Genomic DNA, 25,532 nt, shown 5'->3' on the forward strand with positions numbered 1-25,532 from the left:
CCACCCCCCACGCCCGTCACTTCTCCTAGTCATAGTCCAAGTCTACCACGCCTGTCTTCTTCAGGAACTTTCTCTTCTGTCTGGCTTGTTAGCGTATACATATCGGCAAACTAATTTCCCCATTTTTTTATTTACAATTAAAAACTCATAATATTTTAATGGGAGAATAAAATATTCAAGTTGGTGTTGATATTCCCCATTCTTTCCATTATTCAATTATGAATAATCATAATATAATAATATTCTCCTGAAGAAGTAGGTGCCGCTGTTCCAATGATAAGGAGGTTGGTCTTGTTTGAAAATTATTATATCTCAATCTCTCGGGATTGGTGTTTGTCTCCAGTTCGGGAGGGAGGACGAGGAGGTGGAGGACTTTGCCTCAGTTTCTCTTCTCTTCTATCTATCTAAAGCTTCCCCATTTGTTTTTGCTTCACAATTCATTCCCAGACCACACCTTTCAGGTACACTTCACGAAGCTCCCCTGCTGCTTTCATTTTAATTAATTATGTTACTATTCTTCTTTGTGATGGAATGGAATGGAATTTGAGTGCTTGATATTAATTTCCTGTGTTAATATGTTCACTACCATACTTCTGATGATACGGAAAAAAAGAAGAAGAAGATTTTGATATTTGGTTTAAATTTGGCTTCTGTTCTAGTTTGATCACTCTGTGGTTCCTTTTCATTTTGCTGGTTTTGCTTTTGGTAATTTTGGTTAGGCTTTCTTTTTGATGAGTTTCTTATTTTCCATGTTAGGAATCTGTGATTGATCTACAATGGTAATTTGTTTCTGAGCAAGACTGGTAATTTGGGTTTCGTCGCAGGTTAACTCAAGGCTTTGGCTTTGGAGACAGAGGAACCAACCAACCAAGCTATGGCTACATATTTCCAAAATTTAAGCAACCAAAACTTATTGAACCCCTCCTATGCAGGGGATGAGAAACTTGCCTCTTATCCTGAACCCCCCGGCAACATGATGATGTATCTGAATCAAGCTTCATATGCTGCCGGATCCTACTCTGAAGTCTTGTCCGGCGGCTCTTTCTCGCCTCACAAATATGCTGATTCTGATGGTGGCAGGAATGAAATGATGTTTATTCCACCCACAAGTGATCAAGCCCGAGATTGTGTTACTGGGGATTCTTTGATTGGTAAACATATTATTCAGGATCATGGGCTATCTCTTAGCCTTGCCTCCACACAAATTCCACCTGCTGTTTCTCTGCCTTCATTTCAGTACCAGTATCCAAATCCAAGTCTCTCTTCGGTTTTGAGCACCTCTCCAATGCTAGGGAAGGGGGAAATTTACTGTAAAGGTGTTGAGTACAATCAAAGTGAGGAGTTTAAGAACTTTGAAAGCTTGACATCTGGCTTCTATGGAGGTGGTGGCCATGAGACTGTCAAAACACAGAGTTTGTACAATCCTATGTGCTCAGTGGGATCCAAAGAAATGCATTCCGAAGCATACTTGTATGACTCATTAGGTTCCGCTAGCACCATGTTAAGCTCCAAGTACCTCAAAGCAGCACAACAGTTGCTTGATGAAGTGGTAAATGTCCGTAAGGCGTTGAAGCAGTCTCGATTGAACAAGCATCAAAACTCTAAGCGGATTGGATTAGATGGTTCCAAAGAGACTGATGGGAATGATCAACATTTACCAAGGTCATCGGATCCTAGTGAATCAAGTACCATCTCTACTCTGGAGCTATCACCAGCAGAACGACAGGATTTGCAGAACAAGAAGACCAAACTTTTGTCCATGTTGGATGAGGTAAATAATCCCAATTCCAAAACATTTTTGTTAAATACTTGTTCTTTGTTATTATTTCATCAATTGATATGACTTTTCTTTTCTTTTCTTGTAGGTAGATAGAAGATATAAACAATATTACCAGCAAATGCAAGTTGTGGTGTCATATTTTGACAAGGTGGCTGGGAACGGGGCTGCTGGACCATACACTGCACTTGCTCTCCAAGCAATTTCCCGTCACTTCCGCAGTTTGCGTGATGCAATCAAAGGCCAAATTCAAGTGACACGGAAAAGACTGGGAGAGCAAGATTCTTCATCAGATGGTCAAGGAGGAGTAATACCCCGCCTTCGCTATGTGGACCAGCAGCTCAGACAGCAGAGGGCATTTCAGCAGCTTGGCGGAATGCAGCATGCTTGGAGGCCTCAAAGAGGACTTCCGGAAAGCTCTGTTGCAATCCTTCGTGCTTGGCTGTTTGAGCATTTCCTTCTTCCGTATGTACCTGGACACCATTTCCCCTTTGATTGAAAATTATACTTGTCAGTTTCTTAAGAACTTCGGTTCACTGATTCTTTCGTGGTTTTTGGTGTCCCTCCAGTTACCCAAAAGATTCAGAAAAAGTTATGCTAGCAAGGCAGACAGGGTTAACCAGAAACCAGGTAAGATGACTCATCAAATTCTTATACTCATTCTTGTAATTTCTCTTAATCATTTGAAGTTCTTAGCTTAATTCAAAATATTTCATCACCAAATGTCTGAGGCCATATGGATCCTTGTGTTTTTTTGCTTAGTGTCATTACTAACATTGTTCATTATCAGGTTGCCAACTGGTTTATCAATGCAAGGGTACGTCTTTGGAAGCCCATGATTGAGGAGATGTACAAAGAAGAATTCGGTGATTTGGACATGGATTCGAAATCTTCACCAGAAAATGTGTTAAAGGAAGAAGCAAGAGCTGAATTCTCAGCATCTGAGGACAGGAAAGAGGAGTTGCAGGAAAGCATGATATCTGCAACTGCTGATAGTAATGAACCAGGGCAAGTGCAGAAGTCTGGTCACAGTCTCAACCATAATGCTGTTGCCACATATGACATGTCAGGGTTGGATCAATTTGCAGTCGGCAGCAATGAGGTGTCACTTGCATTGAATTTGCGACATTGCGAAGAACATGATGGATTTCCTTCATCTACTGGATCCCATGTAAGAGTTCACGACGACGCGGCAGCTTCTTTGGATTGTCATTATGAGGATCCAGAGCAGCAACAGTTAATACAGGTTTGGCAATACCCACCCGTTACATGATTTTGCAGTCCGAGAGAATTGGTGCCTCCAACAACTTTTTGGGTGGTAAGTGGTCTCTTTCAAGACAAGGGTCGTTGAAGAACAAAAAAAAAAAAGGAAGCAAAAACAGAATGCTTGTTTTGTTGCTTGAGCTGTGCCCAATTCGCTTGCCGATAGTTGAAAGAGATGGAAACTGCTGCTAGCATGGGGGATTGTAGATGTAGATGCGTGTATAATACCAACTTGTAAAATAACAGAGATTGGTTGGTGGAAGAGCCTTAGGCATATTTGTAAAGTAGCTTTGTAAAGATACGATGAAGCATTATCTTGTGCATTCATTGAATAAGGAACTTGAACAGCATCAAATGTATAATCTCTCTTTTGGAAATAAGTGTGATACAAGAATTGCCTGATTTTTCCTAACGTGATCTTTTTCCTCTTCCTTGAATAAAAAAAAAGGTCCATAAGCTATCCATCATCCAAGCATTCGAATTTTCTGATGGACTTTTTATGTACTCAAATCAAAACTGGTTTTTCTTTTTTCTTTTTAGTCTTTAATTTTGGAATTGGAATTGGAATTGGAGGGTGGTGGTTATCCCAAAGCAATGTAATCACGGGGAGAATTGTGGCGGAAAATTTCGATTTGAAATTTGCTGGGATGGGTTCAGAGTTTGCAGATACAGGCACAGAGAGAGACACCTTTAATCTATGGGGTGGTGGGGCAAGGGTCCCTATTACATTAACAAAGAAACAAAGAAGAATCAGAGAGTGACAACTGGAGGAGGCCAAAGGAACAAAGATGGCAATCATTACTTAAAGCATCCGATCGGACCAGCCCAAAATAGTAAGATACACCCAGAAAACAAGAATTAGTCTCATCAGCACACCAAACCAAACCTCACCCTCGACCCCCCTCAATTAATAATAATGACCAAAACATCATACCATATCCTTTTTTTTTCATCTCTCTCCCTCTCTTTCTTCCCTCTCTCTCACTCTTAACCTTAAGCACAAGAAAGAAAAGAACCCATCTTTATTTTTTATTCAATTTTTTTTTGGTGTTGTGGTTGAAAGATTGTGAAATCAGTGTCCTTTCAACATCTCTATGTATGATTACGACACATAACAGGAAAAAGATAGATATTTCCATATGCTTAGAGGCTCACAAGCTGACAATCCTAGAACTGGGAGTGTGTAAAAGACAGCCCACTTTTTCTCCTCCTTTTTACAGACTAAGAGAGCAACACAACCCAGCAGTGAACAGAACAATTTAACATGCTGAGGGCTGTTGTGCTGCCAAAGCCAAAGCCAAACCACAGAGAGAGAGAGAGAGAGACATGCACTGTTTAGAGAGAGCTGAAAGTACTTTTGAGTCTCCCAAAGAAATGTGACTGCAGACACTAAAGCTGGAGGCTTTGATGCTTTTGGTTGTTGTATTATAGCCAGGGAAATTGGGACCATCTTCTCTTGTCATTTTCTCGTTTTTACTTGGCCAATTAACTGGGCTTCTTTAAGGAACTAGCAGAAGTCTATGTTTTAGGCTTATAGCTTTCTGCTGCTTAGATTTAGGCCTGTTAACAGAGACATAGTGAAGAGAGAGAGAGAGAGAGAGAATCATTTCTGCATTAAATTTAAAGGTATGCTTTGAAATCACAGATTGGTGCTTGCTCTTTGCTTCTTCATTGAAGACTCATTTTAGCCTTGCTAGGTTTTTCTCCCACTCTCTTGAACTTTGTTAATTCTTCATCTCTGCCAATCAGAGGTTGGAATTAGTGGCAAAGTTTAATTGTTTTCATCTCTTCTGGTCCCTACTTTTAGGCTTCCACCTTGTTTATGCTTTTGGCAATTGAAAATCACTCTCTCTCTCTCTCTCTCTCTCTCTCTCGTGTTGATCATCAATTGAATTTATAATGGGTCATCGTAGCTTAGCACGTACAGCTTAAATACTCAGATTTACTTGCACCAAGTTGGATTTTCTTCTGTCCCATGTAAGGAGATTCTTTCTGTCAAATGTGATTTCTTTCAAGTCTTTAATTCATTGATGATGTACCTATCCAACTCATGCCTAATAATGTAGGATTTTTGTTTTAAGTCTTGATGATTTCAGTCCCTTTAACTCAAGATTTCTTCTTCAAGGCTGCAGGTTTCATCTTGAGATGGCCTTCTACTTTATGACACAACTACTTTTATCTGGGCTGGTCAAGCATTTACCACACATGCAGCAAACCCCAACTTTAGCGTCTCAGATATCATGTTCATTCATGGCTTTGAAAAGCCACTAAATATGGCATTGTGATTCATTGTTTTGGCACTGTATGCTTTACTACTTAATATTGATTTTCTGCTTACGAAATGGCTATTATCAGATTCTCAGTGTCATAGATTTCCTGATCAGTTATACTTTCATTACTTCATCACTTAACATAGGCATCTTGCTATTGTCATAGTTTTTAACTTTATAATGGTTTCACAAGACTCACCCCCAAATCCAGCTTCAAGTATCTTTCACCAATTCATTATCTCAGACTCCATTGCTGCCCAAAACCATTTGGAAAGCCAACACCTTGATGCTTATGAGTCTTCTTTCCGGAATAGTAACACATTCCCTCAGTCTCTTGGTGTCCTGCCCAGTCTTCATTCTCTTGGGGAGAGAATGTCCAGATCAGTGGACCTTGTTCAAGCTCCCACAGGTGCAGAGGACTCAGATATGAACAACCACACTAGGCATCTGATGGATCTTCCTAGAGCAGCAATGGAGAACCAAGCACAGAGGCTCTCACTGTCCCTTGGTTCCCACATGCTTGTTCCATCTGTCCAATATAGGCAGAGGTCTATGAATTCAGACCTCATGAGCCACAATCACTTTATCATTGGAGAAGAATCAGGGGAAGCTTGCAATCCAGGAGTTGAACATGTAAGCGATGAGTATTGTTTCATAGGCAGTGCGCTTGCTTCATCTTCAAACTCGCTAAGTCGATCTTGTTCCACTTCATATGGAACAGAATCTTTAGCGGATGTTATTGGGAATTCAAGATATCTAAAACCAGCTCAGTCCCTCTTAGAGGAGATTGTTAATGTTGGTGGAAAACAAGTTGACATCAGCAATGAAAAACATGTTGGAAAGTTATATGGTGAAGGCCGGAGAGGTGCTATGGGGCTTTCTTCTGAACTGAAAGCAGAGTTGTGCTGCAATGGGCTCATGTCCGCTGACAAGCATGAATTGCAAGCTAGACTTGCAAACCTTATCACCTTGTTGGAACAGGTACATACAATCTTGATGTTTAATTTTAATCTTGGGACTATTTTGTTTAATACTTTCCTTGCTGTTTTCAGGTTGAGGACAGATGTGAGAAGTACTACCATCAAATGGAAGAAGTGATGTCATCATTTGAGATGGTAGTAGGTGAAGGAGCCGCCAAGTCTTACACAGCTCTGGCACTCAAGGCCATGTCCAGGCATTTTTGCAGCTTAAGAGATGCTATAGTTTCCCATATCTATGCTGAAAAACGAAAGCTGTTGCAAGACATACCGAAAATCAGTTCAGGACTATCACAACTTAACTTGTTTGACAGAGAGTGCAGACACAAAAGAATGTCTCTTCAACAGCTTGGCATTTTCCAGAGCCAACGCCAAGCTTTCAGACCAATTCGAGGCCTGCCAGAGACCTCTGTGGCAATTCTTCGCACTTGGCTTTTTGAACACTTCCTCCACCCGTAAGCAATCCAAAACCAATTAGCCCTTGATTGTGATTAATCCAAATTAATTATATGTGGCTCTGAACATTGCCTATTTACTTGTGGTTCTGATCATACAGTTATCCAAATGACTCTGAGAAGCTTCTGTTGGCATCACAAACAGGCTTGTCAAAGAACCAAGTAATCCCCAACAGTTTTATCTCTGTCCCAATTGATTTCAAATTGAGCAGCTCATTTATAACTTGGTCTAACCATGTGATGCCAATGTTGTGTCTGCTTCAGGTTTCAAATTGGTTCATAAATGCGCGAGTTCGGCTCTGGAAACCTATGATAGAAGAAATGTACAAAGAAGAATTTGGGGAGTCTTCGGAGGATTCGAACTCTTTAGCCGGTGGCTCCATGACTGGTGACGGTAACACAGATCACACAGAGGATTGATGGGGTAAAAGATGTTCAACTGGATATGGCTTGCAGTAATGCATTTCACATCTTGAGGTTGATGTTGAAAATCACCAGTGGAAGTTTAGATTTTATGCAATGCTGTAAAGGATTTCAAGTCCACCATTTGCAATGTTGTAAAGGATTTCAAGTCTACCATTTGCAATGTTGATTTTAGTGCTAAGAGTGTTATTCAAGATCTGGGCCTTCAGTCCTTGCTCCACTGTTATGTCATCTCTTATAGTATTCTTATAACTACTGTTTTTTTCCTTTCCAATTTTCATCAACTTAATCAACAATTGATTGTGTGTTGTATTTCACAGTTGCGGTATTCATAGAACACAGCGAAAAGTGATTTCTTTTTGAATTTGGGTGCAGAAATTTGGACATTCAACATAAGCTCCAAAAGTATATGGAAACAATTATTATTAATGCTAGTAAGAATTTTTCACATTATGCTCGCATTCCTTTGTAAGCAAATCCCGTGTTCCTTTTTCTTTCCGCTTGTGTTTGTCAAACTGAATCTCCTTTGTATGGCGGGTGATATGATCCAAGGATTGACTTGCAGAAATAATTGGTGTCCAAAAGTGCAAACCAACAGAAGCTTCAGTTTTGCGGATGAAACCATGGTTTATGATGTTAATGCATGCCCAACGAACCACATAGTGGCAAACCTCAAAGCCACACTACTCATCAGGGTCTAATCTTCAAAAAATAGGTCACCTGCATCATCATCGAACTTTAGGCCAAAGTGTAAACAGAAATTTTGTGATGTCTTAATTTTCTGATACAAACCCCAACATTACCAGCGGTGGACCATCATTTAAACTACTTTCCAGACACCTCCTGGACTTGACCATCTGCAACGTGAACATGTCCCATGGACATAGATTAGCTCAATTGACCATATGCAGAATCTACTAAGTGCATAATACAAAATCAGATTTGAAGTCTCACCAGCAAGAGTGATTGCCAAGTTTGCTTGAGCATCTGCCTCAGAGTTTCGTCCCTTTGAAGGTTTACGAGAACATGTCAGAAAGATATAAGCAGCCTCACTAAGGCGATATAAGTTCAGGTGGGCTTAGTGGGGGGCAGGGGAATTATTATACAAGACATATCACATAGCACAAAAGATAAACAGAATCAGCTTCTCTCACCCTGAGGACATGACTGATCTTGAAGGAGAGAAATTTATCCTTCAATTTCTTCACCTCTTCATACAAATCAGACATGTTCTGGTTTTTCACCTTCCATAATCCTTGAACCTGTTCAAGTTACCTTCTCAGTTATACAAATGCAGAACAAAGAAAACAAAATCGAAAATGGAAAAAATTACTTCTTAAGTATCAAACAATCAGAGATAAATAAAACACCTTAAGCAAAAGAAGATAACAACAGTACTCACAAACCTGCATACAGACGAGTTTGGAGTCACCTTGAACAACAATCTTACTAAAACCTTTTCTAAGAGCGCATTTTAATCCTAAAATGACAGCGCGGTACTCGGCAACATTATTGGTTGCGATACCCAGACCTTCACGTACTTTACAGATCTATATGGAAAAGCATGGTTAGAGTCTTAGAGAGGCAAAGAACTAAACAAAAAATAACCCCATAGGTAAAATGTACCAAGCTTCCATCATCTGCTCGCAACACAGCTCCGGCACCAGCTAGTCCAGGGTTTCCTTTCGATGCACCATCAAACATAAGAATACAGGAACCCTACAAATATAGCTTACATCATTCTTTCTTTTTTCTGGGTGGGTGATACAACACATTTTTGAAACATTATGACAATTGACACAGAGAACTCCAGATCCTGAAAAAGTGATTGAGAATTCCCCAACCCCTGATTATATAATAAAATATAAGACAAATTCCAGTCGATGGTCATTAATTAACAAGAAAGTAAATTGAATTCAGGCCTTTGCCGTATTTTGCTCTATCCACTCCATAATGTGATACAATGATCCTATGGAAGTGCATTTTTCCCAACCACTAGATATCACCAGGATTTCAACTTACATTGTTCAAGGGGGGTGATTCGAGCACAGCAGAATGATCTATCTTGGCATGCTTTCTTGACAGATAGTCTGATATGAAAGTTGAACCAAATTCTTCCTATAAAGCATTGGAAAAATGTACAAGCTAAGTTCATCTGACACAGAACCTCATCTTTACCAGAGGGTTTAGCTAAAGAAATAATGATGATAAAGAATAAAACGAAATCTTCAGCTAGAAAGTCAGAAATAAGTACTGATAGAATTCCAAAGATAAACATGGTTCTTTATATTCTTGAGCGAGAGTATTCAAGCTCAAAGGTTGTTATGATTCCAAACCTACCTCAGTTTCTGTTCCACACAGTTGACGGGGTCTCTTTTTGGATGCATCCTTAACAGATGTTTCACCTTTTGAACACGGGTCCTGATATGTGAAAGAAAAAACATCATATTCCCAAACCACTATAAACCCACCTAAGTAAAAACATGATCAGCAAAGACAAAAACCTTACAATCAGAAGGAAGGAGAAACAAATTACTTGGGAGAATGCTGCCCAGATAAGTTTGGGGTCGTACTCTATTACATTCTTCAACCTTAAAAATAAAAGTGCCTCTGCCTCGCGTATAAATTATAATTATGTTATCTTACTGATGTATCCAGCCTATGAATAAGCTACAAACGAAAGAGCAATCAACTGCTATGCCATAAACCTCAGCAGGGCCATAGTTTTCTCTTTTGAAATTATCAGTCACGTTAAAAAAAAAAAAAATCCCAACAGTTTCCAAAGAAATTTCTTTGCAGAAGCTTACAAGTGAAATCTTACTTCAACTGGGCACTGCACAAGCTTGCCAAAAAGATCATCTTTCACATCTTCAGCTCTTATAGTGTAAATGGCATTCTTAAGTCCACGAGAAACAAGATATTCTCCAGTGTTCTTGGGCATAGACTCCCCTTTGTACACGCTAACAGGAGGATCACATATCTAACAGAATTCAAAGAACAAAAGTTTATACATTTCAATTCGAACACATTCAAAACCCCATTAAAATGACAAACGGAGAAAAATAAGTAAACTTTACCGAAGAACCGAGCTGAGCCTGACAATCACTGAAACTCTTATAAACACCGACGACGTCTCCTTTGCGCACTACATAGAAGGAGTCTTTGTCCGGTTCCATAGCCGGTTCGGGATTCGACTTCTTCCGCGACCGGGGCGATGTCGTTTTGCTGCTGCTGCTTTTGCTTCGAGACGAATAGAGCTGATTATGGAACCTCGTCAGCACTGATTCTAAGTTGATTAACTTACTATTAGTACAAAGGTCAAATCTTCTCTTCCACGAAGAAGGTCCGCACAGAGCACTCGTCCCGGCGGACCGACCTGTCGTTCTGAAAATGGCCGCTGTGTATGAGGAAAACTGCGACAAGCAGTTCATTACACGGCGTTTCTGAAACGGCGGCGAAAATGCAGAGGTCTTCACTCTTCACATCGTTGAGAACGAAAATGATTTGGGCTTTTGGGTGGAATTTCCCGCAACAATCCGAGTCAAAAATTTGGGCCAGGGCCTCATACGGTACCCATCACACGACAATACGACATCATCTATGCTCGGGAAGTTAGAAATAACGACATGTCATCTGGGCCAAAAGAAAAGAACGCGCGACGATAAACCGATACGCTTAGAAGTTGAAAGTTGAAAGCTTTACTGGGTAGCATCGCTCGGAGACACAAAGATCACAACTTCAGACCAAAATTCTATCATGAGCGCATGCTTTTCTTGCTCTCTGATTCGTTCCTCACCTCTTATTCAGGACCCTTACCTTTCATGGCCGCTCGCAAAATTAGTTCGGCCAATTAGCTCTCTCAGACTCAGAAAATATTCCAATGCGTCTCCAAGAATCGTCGTAAGAGCTATCGAACAAGGCCTAGGTGTTGTTTCACCAGACGACGTGTCGCTGCTGCAGGACCCTCCGTTGATTGATGTTGATACCATAGAGAAAGTAAATGAAGAGGTTCACGGAGTCATTGATGGAGTCGCGGACACCAAATCAGAGGATAAAGCCCTAACTCCGTCCACTAGAGTTAAGAAGAAGAAGGAGGTTGAAGACAGCTCCGAGAGTAGGTTCAAGCTAAGGAACGGAAGGGAGGTTGGTCTCTTTTTTTCTTTGTACTGTCTTATTTTGAAATAATCTTTGGTTATAGAGAAAATCCAAAAAATAAATTTGCGTTCGTGTTTATGCTGGTTTTGTTTTGAGAATAATCATATTTTTGGGAAAGTTCAACTGGGGGAAAAGTTAGGTGTGAGAAATTGTGATATAAGACTGGTAAATTGGGATAAGTTTCCTCGTTTTGATTGGTTTTCTTGAGGATGACCCACTCTTTTCTCCCAGATTTTTGAAGAAAAAGCTTACGTTGTGGGTGTTGAGCACAAACGTAGTAATACTGAGGATTTATTTGGTGTAGAGGAATCACTCAAGGAGTTGACCCAGCTAGCTGATACTGCTGGACTTATGGTTGTTGGTTCCACATATCAAAAGTAAGTAGCTTTTAATGCTTACTTTCAGAAGACTATTTCTGTTTTCGGAATATTTTATTTACAAATTGTTTCCTGTTGGTCACCTAGCATCAATTTCTAACGCTATATGTGATGCAGACTCGTTTCTCCAAACTCAAGGACATACATTGGATCTGGCAAGGTTGCAGAAATCAAGAGTGCAATTAACGCATTGGGTGTTGAGACTGTCATATTTGATGATGAGCTCTCAGCAGGGTATGAAACATTATGAGTGACTTTATTGTTATTTCGTGCATGTTTATGCTTCCCATAGAGACCGATTTATATGAGTTATACGGTTTTATCTCCATTTTCCCTGCATCTATCAATTTGCTGTGCCTGTTGGAACTCTACTTATCAATGTTAGAAGGTTTGGACCAGAATTGAGCTGTCTTCTCTTTAGCTTTGATTTGAGACATATGGAGATTTTACCCGCTTAAACCTCAATTCCTCAATAAAACCTTACCAGCACAAATATGTTTATCGTATACATATCTCCACTCACTGTCAGCACTGTCTTATTCTGGAAAACTGCATGAGCCTTTTCTTCATCAGCTTCATTTAAATTTTTAAGACATTAGTCTTGGTGTAGAACGAGACTTAATGGTGCACATTTTGAGTTAATTAATTTTTTCTTTTTATTCAACTGTTACTATTCTAGGCAATTGCGCAATTTGGAAAAGGCTTTTGGTGGGGAAGTTAGAGTTTGTGATCGCACTGCCCTCATTCTGGATATTTTTAACCAGCGGGCAGCAACACATGAAGCAGCTTTACAGGCAAATTATCGTTGCCCTTTCAGTAGTAATAATGTGTTTCGTGCTACTTGAAAATTTGCCAATCTCACTTTTGGATTCAAGTTCTTGTTTGTAGTAATAACTTAACAAACAAAATAACAATTTCCAGAATTTTCATGCTGACAATTGTGATGTTTCTAGGTTGCATTGGCACAAATGGAATACCAGTTACCTCGGCTAACAAAAATGTGGACGCATCTTGAGCGTCAAGCAGGAGGCAAGGTGAAGGGAATGGGTGAGAAACAAATTGAAGTGGATAAACGTATCTTACGTACTCAAGTAAGCCCTGTTAATTGAATGATAAGTATTCCAGTAATTCATTGCATGATAGAGATGCGAGTATATCTTAATGCTGCTCCTTTCCATAGAAATTGTAGATTACAAACTACAGTTTCCATTAGAGATTTTTGTTTCCTTCTTATTTTTAGTGAATTAAGATTTGACTCTGGAAATTGATTTTCATATACAAATGTCTGTAATGCTAGATTGGTGTTCTCAAGAAGGAGCTAGAATCTGTTAGAAAGCATAGAAAGCAGTACCGGAATCAGCGGCTTTCAGTACCTGTTCCGGTAGTATCTTTGGTAAGTATACGTAGAGCTTGTGAAATTCAAAATTATATGGATGGTTTTTTCTCCTGTTGTTGATGTTGTGCATGTAATGCTTTGGGAAACTAGGTTGGGTACACCAATGCTGGAAAGAGTACTCTTTTAAATCAATTGACTGGAGCAAATGTGCTGGCTGAGGATCGATTATTTGCAACCCTAGATCCAACCACAAGAAGGGTTCAGGTAGTTTGATCATACTCACGGAATTTCTTATTACATCATTGATTATGAGTTAACTACTGGATAAACAACTGAAGAGTCAAAGATGCAAACATAGATTTTGATGTAGCACCAAACAGGCTTCTGGTTGCATGAAAGTTTGATCAACACGCTATACCATCTTTGATTCTTCCACCGACAATGAGCTACTTTAAGGCCTATAATCCAGAATTTGGAGTTTATGGAATCAGTTTACTTATTTATGCATCTGTTCCAGTTGAAACATCGGGACTTTTACATTGAGTCTATATAGCATGATTTTAAGTATTTCTCTTGTTGATATGCTAGTCTTTTGGTGAAAATTTAATATTTTGTCTAATAAGTTTGTGCTATTTTACTTCCACTTTGTGGTAATATATATATGCTTGTTTCATTCCTTCCAGACGAAGAATGGGAAAGAGTTTCTTCTCACAGATACTGTTGGTTTCATTCAGAAGTTACCAACTACAGTGGTGAGATTCTAGCCCAATTTATTGATGAATCTGCCACCACTTCTGCAGTTTAATTTCATCTCTCTCTCTCTCCTCTATCTCCTCCCCTGTTCATTTTCAACTTAGCTGCAAGAAAAAGGTTTTGATGAATGTCAATCCAATTTCAGAGTCAAGCTGATGATATCTTTAACGTTTTTCCACCAACTGCATCTTTCAGGTTGCTGCCTTCAGAGCAACACTGGAGGAGATATCAGAGTCATCATTACTAGTGCATGTGGTAGATATCAGGTACAAGTTGGGAAAACATATTAAAATGATGCACTCGTGATGATGGACATTGTTATCTTATTAGATGTTGATATCCACTTCAGTCATCCACTAGCTGAGCAACAGATAGATGCTGTGGACAAAGTTTTGTCAGAACTAGATGTGTCCTCAATTCCAAGGTTGATGGTGTGGAACAAGGTACAGTGAATCTTCTTGGTGGCTCTGTTATTCATCCAATGTAAAGGCACTCTATTTTATCATCATATCTGTGTATTGTGTGGTTACCCTTTTTTTATTGTCAGCTTAGGGAATTTCTTTTTCACTTCTGTGGTGTTTGTTCTCCCTTGTAATCTATACACGAGATTGATGATATGCAGCTACCTTTTTCCAGGTTGATAAGGTTAGCAATCCTGAAAGCATCAAGTTGGAAGCAGAAAAGAGAGATGATGTTGTTTGCATATCTGCTCTGAGCGGTGAGGGTGTAAATGAATTCTGCAATGCAGTCCAGGAAAAATTGAAGGTATGTGTGCTTGTTTCACTGTTTATTTTTTGATACTCAAGAGTGGAGTTTGTGCTTTTATAAATTGAAAGATAACGTTATATTTTGTTTAACAGGACTCTATGGTATGGGTGGAAGCCTTGATCCCGTTTGAAAAAGGGGAGCTTCTCAGCACCATACACAAGGTTGGAATGGTGGAGAGAACGGTAAGCATCTACTATCTTGTTTTTCTTTTTCTTTTGGTCTGTGTCACTCAGTTACATAGTCTTTCTCAACATTTTGTATATTTACTTCATAGGAACATACAGACAAAGGGACACTGATCAAGGCACACGTCCCACTACGGTATGCGAGGCTGCTAACACCATTGAGGCAACTGTGCATATCATGATCTCAATTTTCTTCAATGACGCCGAGAAATATTTGTAATTATTCTGTTGTACATATATATATGTATCATTTTTCTGTTGGGTGTAAGGTGCTTATTAGAAACTAGATACAGACCACAGATGTAACCAACTGCATTTCTTGTTAGATAAATTTCTTAAATCTTAAACTCAGCCTTTCTCCTTCTTAGTGTGTTATTATGAATTTTTTTAGTTGCCCTGCACAAAATAATTGTACCGCACTGGGCCTTGTAACAAAGTTCTTAAATTCACACCACACAAAGTTAGCGTGTGGGTGGTTGGATGTACTTGAAAATCCCATGATGGCCGATGACACTGGTCCAACTTGAGGTTTCTGTATATAGCAAAGTATCAACTAATCATCGAAATTGAAACAGTCGCACTTATCTGAAATTAGAAGTTTGAAACTTAAAATAGGTCAGAAACCTTATAGGGTATTTCAAATTGTTGCTTCCTCAACTTGTCCATGTTCTGCAAAACTGAGGCTTCATAGCTATATTGAGATGAAATAGGCCTTAGCCTTAGCCTACCTAATACTCAAACCGCGTTGGGATTTTGCAGAAGCAAAAGAGACGCACTCTCTTTTTAGACAATGTGATATATTGATTGATTAAAGTGATGCAAACTGTAGCCAAAAGGAGAGAGAATAAAAAGTGATATCGGAGCAGGTGATACCAGAAACACCGGAAACCCAACTCTCTTTCACAGAAAGGAAAGCAACTAAATATACGTAATATCAAGTTGACATTGTCAATTTGTCGTCTGTCATAGACTCTTAGCTAGCTCCTTATCCAGACAGAGTAGGTGATTCAGTGAGGATTTGGTAGGAGAGTGGTTAATTTGCTCTATAAATTAAGAAAGTGCCATACAGATGCAGCAATCAAGCAAGTAAGCCAGACACTGAAATCTTTGGAATTGAAAAATTAGTCTTAAAGAGTTGGTCTGAATTATCAATAACCATGGCAGTCTTCAAAGTGAGTTTCTTAGGTCTTGTGGTGATGATGGCATTGTTCTCAGCCAGTACTCTGTCCCTAGCTCACCCCGCCGGTTTCAACTTCGGGTGGGGATCCGGATGGGGCAGTGAACCTAGTAGGGGTCATAGTGGATATGCACCAGCTGGCGGGTCTTTTGGTCTTTTTCCGCAATTCTATCAGTTCTCATGCCCTCAAGCTAATGACATTGTCATCTCAGTGTTACAGCAGGCCATTGCGAGGGAGCCCAGGGTGGCTGCCTCTTTGCTTAGGCTTCACTTCCATGACTGCTTTGTTCAGGTAATTTTCAAATTCAAAGGCCTTTCGCTATTTACAAAGATTATTTATTGCCGCCACTAGTTGATTGCATATATATAAAGTCATATTTATATACGTGCATGGCTTAATGTTATTATGATATGATGATTGGCTGCAGGGCTGTGATGCGTCGGTGCTATTGGACGACAGCACGACGATAGCCAGCGAAAAGAGGTCAGGTCCAAACAGGAATTCGCTGAGAGGATTTGAAGTGATAGATGAGATCAAGGCCAAGTTGGAAGAAGCATGTCCCCAAACTGTCTCTTGTGCTGACATTCTTGCTCTGGCTGCAAGGGGGTCCATTGTTCTAGTAAGAAACCAAATTATAGTTAAATTAGTATAATTAAGCCTCAACTATTTAATTACTACTACTAACAAGTGAAGTTGGTGGAATGGAACAGAGCGGTGGGCCTAATTGGGATTTACCACTAGGAAGGAGAGACTCAAGAACTGCTAGCCTGAGTGGCTCAAACAGCAACATCCCCGCACCAAACTCAACTCTCTCAACCCTCTTAACCTTCTTCAAGCGTCAAGGCCTCGACGAAGTAGACCTAGTTGCACTCTCAGGTACTTCAATTATATATAATTCATCATTATTATCTTTTGATTATTTGTGCAAACACACACTTAATGATATGATTTTGATGAATGCAGGAGGGCATACCATTGGGGTTGCGAGGTGCGTGACGTTCAAGCAGAGGCTGTACAACCAAAAGGGCAACAACCAACCAGACGAGACTCTAGAGAGAAGCTACTACTTTGGTTTGAAATCAGTTTGCCCAAGATCAGGTGGTGACAACAACATTAGCCCCTTGGACTTTGCCTCCCCTGCCAAATTTGACAACGCCTACTTCAAGCTCATTCTCTTTGGCAAAGGCCTTCTTACTTCGGACCAAGTGCTTCTCACTGGCAATGGCAATGGCAATGGCAATGGCAATGCAGGGAAGACTATGGAGCTGGTCAAAACCTATGCAGATGATGAGAGCCTCTTCTTTCAGCAGTTTGCCAAGTCAATGGTTAAGATGGGGAACATCAGGCCTCTCACTGGATCCAAGGGTGAAGTTAGAAACAATTGTCGCCGACTTAATTAATAAACTGCTTTAATTTCTATATGCTTAATCCAAAGACTGTTTGTTTGGTTTATGGTACGTAACCTTCAATTCTTGTAAACCAAACCTATGAAATATGAATGAATGAATGAGAATTTTCTAGTAACTTTGTGACTTTGTTGATTGATCCCCCCACCCCATTTCTTAATTAACCCTTTTTCCCCTTTCTTAAGGGGGCTTTTTAAACTTTAATCCAAGGTTCCTCCAGATAACGCAATTAGCTCTTTTCCACTTTCGGCTTTTCTTAATGACATGGACACAAAAACACAGAAAATGAAGGTCCCTTCCTTTCTTGGTGGTTGATGCCTTTCCAGGAACATACATATTCTTGTACCAAACCCAAGTATGTATCAATTCTTTCTCCATTCATAATGCCCAACTTTTCCCGTGTTTACTCTTCCCAAACTTCTTTTTCGCTTCCACTTTTTTTCTTATTTTTTTGCTTTTATCTTTTTTCTATTCTTGTACCAAAAGTATAACGTTAATTGTAACACAAATTAATGTAAACCATATGATTTACATCCCAGATAAAAAAAAAAAAAAAAAGGGAGTCATTCTATAGTGAGGGGAAGGCCCTAGAGGTTCTATCTTTTAACCGTTAGATCAAACTAACTAATTTGATTTAATGATTAAGAGATAAGATTTCTTTTAAGAATAAGACCCTCCCAATAGAATTCTTGAATAAAAACCTAAGCCTCAGCTAGAAGCCCGAGAAAAGCTTAGCCCAAAAGAAGCTTAAGGAAGCGTGCGTAACTTTTAAGTCCAAAAATGTTTGTATAAAAATGCGAGTCCAAAAGCCCTCTGGGATTCAGTTGTCGAACCCACACCACGAGTTTCAACTACTAGTCTATGACGCTAGAGCTCTGTCAAGTTAAATATTCTGAAGAAAAAAAGAAAAAAAAATCTCAGATTTGATCTTACACATCGCGCTTGCCGTTGCAGATCGGAGTTTTCAAATGATATGAAATTTATGAAATTGGGAAAAGCTTAAGAGATTCATGGGGAAGCCGGCGAATGCGTGGATGGGAATGCAGAAGAAGAAATGGTCTTTGATGGTTCTGGCGCTGTTTTCTCTCTCCACTGCCATGGTTTTCTTCATGAGAACTGCGTTTGATTCATGCAACGCAAACACCAGCAGTAGTTTCGAGGAAGGAAGAGATAGAGCCAGTGAGGTGGTTCACTCAGCCGGTCGAGCCGGGAGCGGCGGGCCGAGCCCTCTGGATTTCATGAAGTCCAAGCTGGTTCTCTTAGTTTCCCATGAGCTCTCTCTTTCTGGTAAATCTCATTTTTCTTCACTTTTTTTTTCTTCTTTTCGTGTGTTTCTCGGAATTGGAAAGGAAGAAGAAAAGTACAAATAAAATTATAGAAGAAAAAGGTAAAGAAAGTGCTTAAAGTTGTGTGTTTCTCTTTTTTCCCCTCTTTCTTTTAACTATCTCGTCTTTTTTTTTTCTTGACCAAAAAACAAACAGGGGGTCCTTTATTATTGATGGAGCTAGCGTTCTTGTTAAGAGGAGTGGGAGCTGAGGTTGTTTGGATAACAAACCAGAAACCAGTGGAGGCTGATGAGGTGATTTACAGTTTGGAGAATAAAATGCTGGACCGAGGAGTACAGGTGTCATTTCTTTTACTTCATTCCCAAATTCAATTTTTCTAAGCAGCAGCATCACTGCAAGATGCTCTCTTAAGCTTTACTGCTCTCAGTCTCTGACATTGCTTCATTGCTAAAACATGTCTCCAGAATCATATATTTCATTGGCATTTACTTTTTCGAAATTAAGAATATATGTTACACTATGCTATGGACGTCTGAAATAACCAATTTATTTATTCTTCCATAAAATAACCAGATAAATGAATTACTACAAGTTCTGTATAGTGGGTTGTGGAACTGTGTAGTTCTGCTCTGTAACTAAGACGTAAGTTTTTCAATTTATCATTAAACATAACTGGAAAATTGAACCATCAGATGTAAAACTTTTGCTAATGGATCAAGTTGCTTAAATTTCACCGTTCTTTCCCCCCTATTGTACAATTGAGCTGGAGTCCCTATTAAAAGAAAATCGATGCCTCCAGCTGTAGTTGAATGTTTGAACTTAAAGTGTGCTAATTGAGTATCTGTTGTTTCGGAATATAACTGCCCATTCCTCATGGTCTTTATGGTATTGGCTGTATCATTAGTAATTCTTACATTTGAAATTTGATAATCTACAAGCATATAAACATAAAGCCTAGGCATTGACAGTAACCAAGGACAGGCAGGCCATTGCGGCCCTGCTATGTCTCGTTTCCTGATTTATTCTCTGATTCTTATTTTAATTTTTTATTTGGGGAGAAACAACTGTGCTTTATAAGTAACTGAGATCTCAATTTTTTCTGTTACATTACTATGAGTATATTATTTTGAGCATAGTGTTCTTTTTCTTTTGGGTGTCCCTATACTCGTTGGTCTTCTAATTATGAATTTTTCAACACTTGTTAGGTCTTCCCTGCAAAGGGCCAAAAAGCTATAGATACAGCTCTGAAGGCTGACTTGGTTGTTTTAAATACTGCTGTTGCTGGAAAATGGCTCGATGCCGTTCTCAAGGAAAATGTTCCTCGTGTTCTTCCAAAGTTGTTGTGGTGGATTCATGAAATGCGAGGGCATTATTTCAAAGTGGAGTATGTTAAGCATCTCCCTTTTGTTGCAGGTGCCATGATAGACTCGCATACAACAGCAGAATATTGGAAGAACAGGACTCAGGAGCGTTTAGGGTAAGAAGAATGATATGATACATAAAATTACATGCACCATAGCATGTTCTATCATTCTTCTGGTGGAAATTTTATGTTATCATTTGTAGATTATGCATATTTCATTTGTGCTTTGTAGGATCCAAATGCCAGATACCTATTTTGTGCACCTTGGAAATAGCAAGGAGCTAATGGAAGTTGCTGAAGATAGTGTATCCAGGAGGGTTCTTCGTGAGCATGTCCGAGAGTCTCTTGGAGTGCGAAATGAAGATCTACTCTTTGCCATCGTAAATAGTATGCTTTCTTTTGTTATTACTTTAAGTTTCTATGTTTATGTACTTTACTGTTCTCATTAGACTCGAAATAATTAAATTTAAATTTAAAATGGGTATCAGAGTAGAGATTGCAATTTTGAATTCCTGCAACTAAAAAAAACCCCCAATTTGTGTTGAATTTCACGTGTTTGGCCCATTAGTGGTGACAACAAGCTCATATTCTAACAACTAAAGTTTTTTGGGGTATAGATAAACATACAAAATGCGTCATTTCTCATCTTCCATTGTTTTCACTTTTATTTGAGGAAAGATTGCTATTGTGGCCTGATTTTGTAGTAGTTTGGTTGGGTTTGAGTCCTTCACTTAACAAGTACTTTCTTTGAGATGTTGTCGTTATACCAGATCCTGAATTGCAAGAATGGGATCCACTGCCTCTGTTTTATATCCATAAGTTATCATAACATTTGCAATACGTTGCCAGTTTAGTTATCTGTTTATCTTTGCACTACTCCAGTTCATATGCATTTCTTTATTCGACTTTTATATCCAAAGGACCATGTGTGATATAATTTCAGGTGTTTCACGTGGAAAAGGTCAGGATCTATTTCTCCGTTCCTTTCACGAAAGTCTGCAAATTATCAAGGAGAAGAAATTGCAGGTGCCATCTATGCATGCAGTAGTAGTAGGAAGTGATATGAGTAAGCAGACAAAATTTGAAACAGAGCTGCGCAACTTTGTGATAGAGAAAAAAATTCAGGATCGTGTTCACTTTGTTAATAAAACCCTGACTGTAGCTCCGTATCTGGCTGCAATTGATGTTCTTGTCCAGAATTCTCAGGTAGATTGCACTTAATTCGTGCTAACTTGTGCAAGAGAATTCAAATCTTGCTGCATTGTTTTCTTACATATGAAGATTAACTTTGTAATCACATGTAGGCCCGAGGAGAGTGCTTTGGAAGGATAACTATTGAAGCAATGGCCTTTCAGCTGCCTGTACTGGTATGTCCTTTACTTCACAGTAGTACTTCATTTTCCGGTGCATCATTTACCAGACATGTGGTTCATCCAGGTTGCAGTTTATTCATATCTTTTTGAAAAATTGTTCACCAGTCATGTTAGCATTTCTGTGAATATATGGTCAACTTTATTTCGGTATTATGTTTGTTAGTTTCCAATTAACTATTTTTTTGTTTTCTTTTGAGTCATTCCAGGGCACGGCAGCTGGGGGTACCATGGAGATTGTGGTGAATGGCACAACAGGACTGCTGCATCCTGTTGGTAAAGAAGGTACGACATCGCTGACGAATAACATTGTAAAATTAGCCACACATGTAGAAAGGAGGTTGACAATGGGCAAGAAAGGATATGAGAGAGTGAAGGAAAGATTTTTGGAACCGCACATGGCACAAAGGATTGCTTTGGTTTTAAGGAAGGTGTTGCAGAAAGCAAAGAGCCGCACCAATTCTTAACTTGTAGGAAGAGACTATTTAAGTTAAATATATTCGCGGCCTCCAATTCTTCATTCTCAAGCGAGGATGTAAGTCATTTGTATCATATGTGGCAGGAGATTAGGTCAACTGAGAAAGTCTAGAGAAGAGAGTTGGGAATTCATCAATGATATACGCACAGATTTGTATAATGTAAATTTTCTGTTTACCCAGAAAAACAAAATTTGTAAATTCGTTTGGACATGCAATGTGATGGAAGTGGATTTTTTAAGGAATGTACAGAAAATTGACAAAGAAAAAGGGGGATTTACAAAAGAAAATAGACATGTTTAAAAGCAACACTAGAAAGCAAACCGGATGAAAAGAGGGGAAAAGCAACAAACGAAAAGGAAAAAGATCGCATTTACCAAATCCCATTATAGTTAGTTATATCCATCTCTCCTAGTCTCTACTTTGGGTTGCGTCAACTTGTTTAGGCCCAGTCCTCTTGATCACTTTGTATTTGACCATCCTTGCTATCTTGTAGAACCAGAAAGCGCTGACCAGCTGCAATCCTAGTGCCATGGCCTGAAGAACATGGACAATTCAATTTCAATATGGTTACGGGGAAATATAAGTGAAAAAAAGAGGGCTACGTAAACAAGTACCTTGATGATGAAGGGATTGTTAGCAGATAGAGTCACGTAACGTAAGTGAGATAAGGCCCGCCTACCATCCTTGCAACCGTGAATATAGCTGCAAATGAAATCTATACAAGAAGAGAAGGGCATCAGATTCAAAATGAGTAAATTTGACCCCTACCATTATCTTTGTTCCACAATTTGGAAGTCTTGTAACTTCTTACATCGGCTGCTAAGTTGAGGTCGTTGTCCCTGTAACCAAGCTCTTTGAGAAGTTCCCTTAAGTGGAGGAAAGGGCTAGACAACTCTGTTATCCACAATGCTGCTACCATCTCTGACCCACACTGCCCAAACCAAACCCAAGAAATCTTTTTTTAGATCTAAACAAGGAAATGTCATCTAGATAGATAGACTAATTTGTTTTGTTTACCTTTTGGTAGGCAAGGCCTGCTCCAATCCCAACAATGCTGACAAAATGGTGGACGCAGTTGTCAATATTGAATTTCTTGTCAAAGAGGCAACACACCAGATCATAGATGAGATACGAAAGGCTCACGGCGAGTGCTTTCATCTGCTCACTCACCATTCAAAATGAAAATCCACCATAGAATTAGAATATGTTGTTTAAGAAGAAGACATCAAATAAAATTTAAGAAAATGCAGAGGAGAAGATGAAAAAAGTAGACCTGCTGAGGAGAAGATGTTGAAGCCTGAGGACAAACTGGGCACTTCCAATCTTCAACGGAGAAGGAAGCTAGCGTTACAGCTACAGTTGCATGAATTGTAGAAACAAGGCGGTTGCAGAAGTCAAAGGACCGCTTTGGAAACATCTTTCTTATGAACAGAAAGGCTGTTGTCCATGAAATTACCCCCAACAGTACAAGACTCGCAATATGCTCTTCCATCCTTTTCCCTTCCTTCTTTATGTTTTTAGATTTTTGGGTTTTTCTTCCAAGTTGTTCAGAAGCTAAAGCAGTGATCTAATTGGTTTCTTTCAAATCAGAGAGGAGAAGGGAAGTAATAAGGAGATTCAAAATGAAAAGACAGGTCATGCATACTAGCTGCTGCAGCCTGCAGAAAATGTCAAATGAAAGTGATTCTCAAACGCCTTGAGTATCAATTCATTTATTTTGGTTGAACCTCATTTATTTTAGTAGTTGGGTTGGGTGCGTACATATATCATATATGGATCGGTGATGGAACGAAAGTAGGTTGCTGATAAAAGTTGTAGCATCATCAGCCGCAGACCAAAATAAGTAGGAAATTTATTTGTTTGTAGCCACATCTTAAATAATTAATTGTTAGTTGATGATTCAATATCATTACATCAATAATGCAATGCATGTGTGTGAGGTGGAGGATGCTTGTGTTTGCAGAAGTGCACAATATGTACTCTACCTTGTGGGGGAGTTTAATTTTTCTTCTTTGTTCTTGCTCAAGGAAATAAGGAAAAGAATGATGGTTTGGTGGTTAGTCTCTAATCTATATTTTAAGGATCCCTTCGAATAAATGGCTCTTCCTCTTTTGTTCTTATTCTACAAAGGCATCAACTTAATTAATCGAAATACATCTGAATATATGATCTTCTTTTCTTTCTCGTTTTGGGATTTTTCATTTGACCTCGAAAACAAAAAATAAAAAAGTAATAAGAGTCGGGTTAGGTTAGTTGGTCTGAGTAGTGAGCCTGCCGCCTTTGACCTAAGGCCATTTCCAGCAGCCCCCTAGGGCTCGGGGTGGGGGGTAAAAGGCCAAAACCCATTTCCAGCAACAAAAGCTAGCCCGGGCAAGAGGTGGGGTCCACTAGCCTGGGCTGGCCCGAAGGCAGAAGCAGCCCGAGTGCTGGCCCGAAGGCGCTGCTGACACCAGCGTGACGTCAGCAGGCCCAATTCAAATTTTTTTAACGTTGGCGCGTGCAACAAAAAATTTGCTACGCGCGCTTCAGCTTTTCCCCAACGGTTATACGCCACGTGGCAGCTTCTGGTCCTTCCGATTGCTTTTGTCATTCAATCCAACGCCCATGAATTTTTCAAGGCCAACAATTATGAAAAAAAAATTGGAAAAAATTAAAAAAAAATCCCAAAAATTACTGAATTTTTTTCTATAAATACCAATCAATCCTCTTCATTTTTAACAACAAATCCTCATACATTTTCTCCTCCTCCAACTATTATTCACTTTCTACTCTATATTTTTTTTCATTTTCTACTCCATATTTTTTTCACTTTCAAGTTTAATTTTTCTCTATCATATTATGGCTTTTTCTCAAGAAACCGGAGGGGCATGGAGCATCATGGAAGATGTCTTGTTGTGTGAGTGTTGGATCCAAATTAGTCATGATCCCATATCGGGTAATGAGATGAAATTCAGTCAAATGTAGAAAAAAATTCATCGCGAATTTGTTGAAAGATCGGGTTCCACTCGTATAGAATCGACATTGTCTAGTCGGTGGAAAATTCTCAACAAAGAGTTGGGGAAATGGAGAGATGCCCTCACTAAAGCGATGGATAACCAAAGACGCGGGGAAAATCTAAGCGATGAGGTAAATTATTTGTAATTTTCATTATATTAATTTTAATGTCCTATTAATTTTAATTTAAATGTTTCATGCAATTTGTATATTTTGTTAATATTTATTGTATTTCCATATTTATTTAAATGTTTCTTGCAATTTTTATATTTTGTTAATATTTCTTGTATTTTCATATTTATTTAAATATTTCTTGCCATTTTTATATTTTGTTAATATTTCTTGTATTTCTAATATTTATTTAAATGGTTGTTGCATTCTTTATATTTTGTTAATATTTCTTGGATTTTCATTCATATGTTTATCTTTTTTGCATTACCAATATTTTGTTTAAGTTCTTTGCATATTCAATTTTTTTTTTATATAGATTGTGCAAGCTCAAATGTGATTTGGTGCTACTAGACAAGGGAAAAAAACTTTCAACCATACCCAATGTATCGAATCCTGCAACAGCTTCAAGGATGATACTTTTTTGGCCTTTTCGATTTCCGTAATCTCCCTGCCAAGCGGTTGGGCAATTCTTCCATTGCCAGTGCATGCAGTCGATGCTACCAATCATTCTTGGAAATCCTCTCCGTTCGGCTTTCTGTAGAAGTC

General features: G+C 39.0%; 6 protein-coding genes and 1 pseudogene across 9 annotated transcripts; 5 read left to right on the plus strand and 2 right to left on the minus strand.

Moving 5' to 3' along the window:
• Positions 1–9: 9 nt before the first annotated feature.
• LOC110771546 (BEL1-like homeodomain protein 3) lies at positions 10–3,452 on the plus strand. Of its 2 annotated transcripts, none has more exons than XM_021975861.2 (5): positions 10–461; positions 757–1,771; positions 1,866–2,242; positions 2,347–2,407; positions 2,568–3,452. In XM_021975861.2, the coding sequence occupies exons 2-5, from the start codon at positions 875–877 to the stop codon at positions 3,048–3,050; spliced, it is 1,818 nt and encodes a 605-aa protein (XP_021831553.1). In that variant the 5' UTR covers positions 10–461; positions 757–874; the 3' UTR covers positions 3,051–3,452. The 2 variants fall into 2 exon arrangements, with proteins under 2 accessions (XP_021831553.1, XP_021831552.1); XM_021975860.2 differs by having other exon boundaries at positions 11–461; positions 825–1,771.
• Positions 3,453–3,932: 480 nt separating this feature from the next.
• BLH11 (BEL1-like homeodomain 11) lies at positions 3,933–7,377 on the plus strand. The gene is made up of 5 exons (XM_021975863.2): positions 3,933–5,017; positions 5,166–6,291; positions 6,363–6,742; positions 6,844–6,904; positions 7,007–7,377. The coding sequence occupies exons 2-5, from the start codon at positions 5,491–5,493 to the stop codon at positions 7,160–7,162; spliced, it is 1,398 nt and encodes a 465-aa protein (XP_021831555.1). The 5' UTR covers positions 3,933–5,017; positions 5,166–5,490; the 3' UTR covers positions 7,163–7,377.
• Positions 7,378–7,571: 194 nt separating this feature from the next.
• LOC110771549 (uncharacterized) lies at positions 7,572–10,834 on the minus strand. Of its 2 annotated transcripts, none has more exons than XM_021975866.2 (10): positions 10,243–10,834; positions 9,987–10,145; positions 9,506–9,586; positions 9,188–9,283; positions 8,792–8,884; positions 8,572–8,715; positions 8,320–8,427; positions 8,120–8,171; positions 7,969–8,022; positions 7,572–7,885 (listed from the first exon to the last, which is right to left on the minus strand). In XM_021975866.2, the coding sequence occupies exons 1-9, from the start codon at positions 10,594–10,596 to the stop codon at positions 7,991–7,993; spliced, it is 1,119 nt and encodes a 372-aa protein (XP_021831558.2). In that variant the 5' UTR covers positions 10,597–10,834; the 3' UTR covers positions 7,572–7,885; positions 7,969–7,990. The 2 variants fall into 2 exon arrangements, with proteins under 2 accessions (XP_021831558.2, XP_021831559.2); XM_021975867.2 differs by having other exon boundaries at positions 7,958–8,022.
• LOC110771547 (GTP-binding protein, HflX) lies at positions 10,830–15,106 on the plus strand. The gene is made up of 13 exons (XM_021975862.2): positions 10,830–11,308; positions 11,552–11,697; positions 11,815–11,931; positions 12,377–12,491; positions 12,651–12,788; positions 12,995–13,090; positions 13,184–13,297; positions 13,717–13,785; positions 13,982–14,052; positions 14,136–14,229; positions 14,423–14,551; positions 14,647–14,736; positions 14,829–15,106. Exons 1-13 carry the CDS (start codon positions 10,922–10,924, stop codon positions 14,919–14,921), a joined length of 1,659 nt encoding a protein of 552 aa, XP_021831554.1. The 5' UTR covers positions 10,830–10,921; the 3' UTR covers positions 14,922–15,106.
• Positions 15,107–15,800: 694 nt separating this feature from the next.
• LOC110771526 (Peroxidase superfamily protein) lies at positions 15,801–17,441 on the plus strand. Its single transcript, XM_021975837.2, has 4 exons — positions 15,801–16,208; positions 16,345–16,536; positions 16,628–16,793; positions 16,881–17,441. Exons 1-4 carry the CDS (start codon positions 15,897–15,899, stop codon positions 17,315–17,317), a joined length of 1,107 nt encoding a protein of 368 aa, XP_021831529.1. The 5' UTR covers positions 15,801–15,896; the 3' UTR covers positions 17,318–17,441.
• Positions 17,442–18,124: 683 nt separating this feature from the next.
• LOC110771567 (uncharacterized) lies at positions 18,125–22,063 on the plus strand. The gene is made up of 7 exons (XM_088247077.1): positions 18,125–18,610; positions 18,805–18,947; positions 19,815–20,086; positions 20,205–20,359; positions 20,916–21,178; positions 21,277–21,339; positions 21,552–22,063. Exons 1-7 carry the CDS (start codon positions 18,334–18,336, stop codon positions 21,807–21,809), a joined length of 1,431 nt encoding a protein of 476 aa, XP_088103203.1. The 5' UTR covers positions 18,125–18,333; the 3' UTR covers positions 21,810–22,063.
• LOC110771568 (uncharacterized) lies at positions 21,741–23,713 on the minus strand (annotated as a pseudogene). Its single transcript, XR_015832942.1, has 5 exons — positions 23,095–23,713; positions 22,839–22,979; positions 22,633–22,752; positions 22,436–22,536; positions 21,741–22,355 (listed from the first exon to the last, which is right to left on the minus strand). The product of XR_015832942.1 is annotated as an uncharacterized LOC110771568 (transcript).
• Between the last annotated feature and the right edge of the window lie 1,819 nt (positions 23,714–25,532).

Source organism: Prunus avium, chromosome 1 (genome assembly GCF_965620075.1).
Source record: "Prunus avium chromosome 1, drPruAviu1.hap1.1, whole genome shotgun sequence".
NCBI classification, from domain to species: domain Eukaryota; kingdom Viridiplantae; phylum Streptophyta; class Magnoliopsida; order Rosales; family Rosaceae; genus Prunus; species Prunus avium.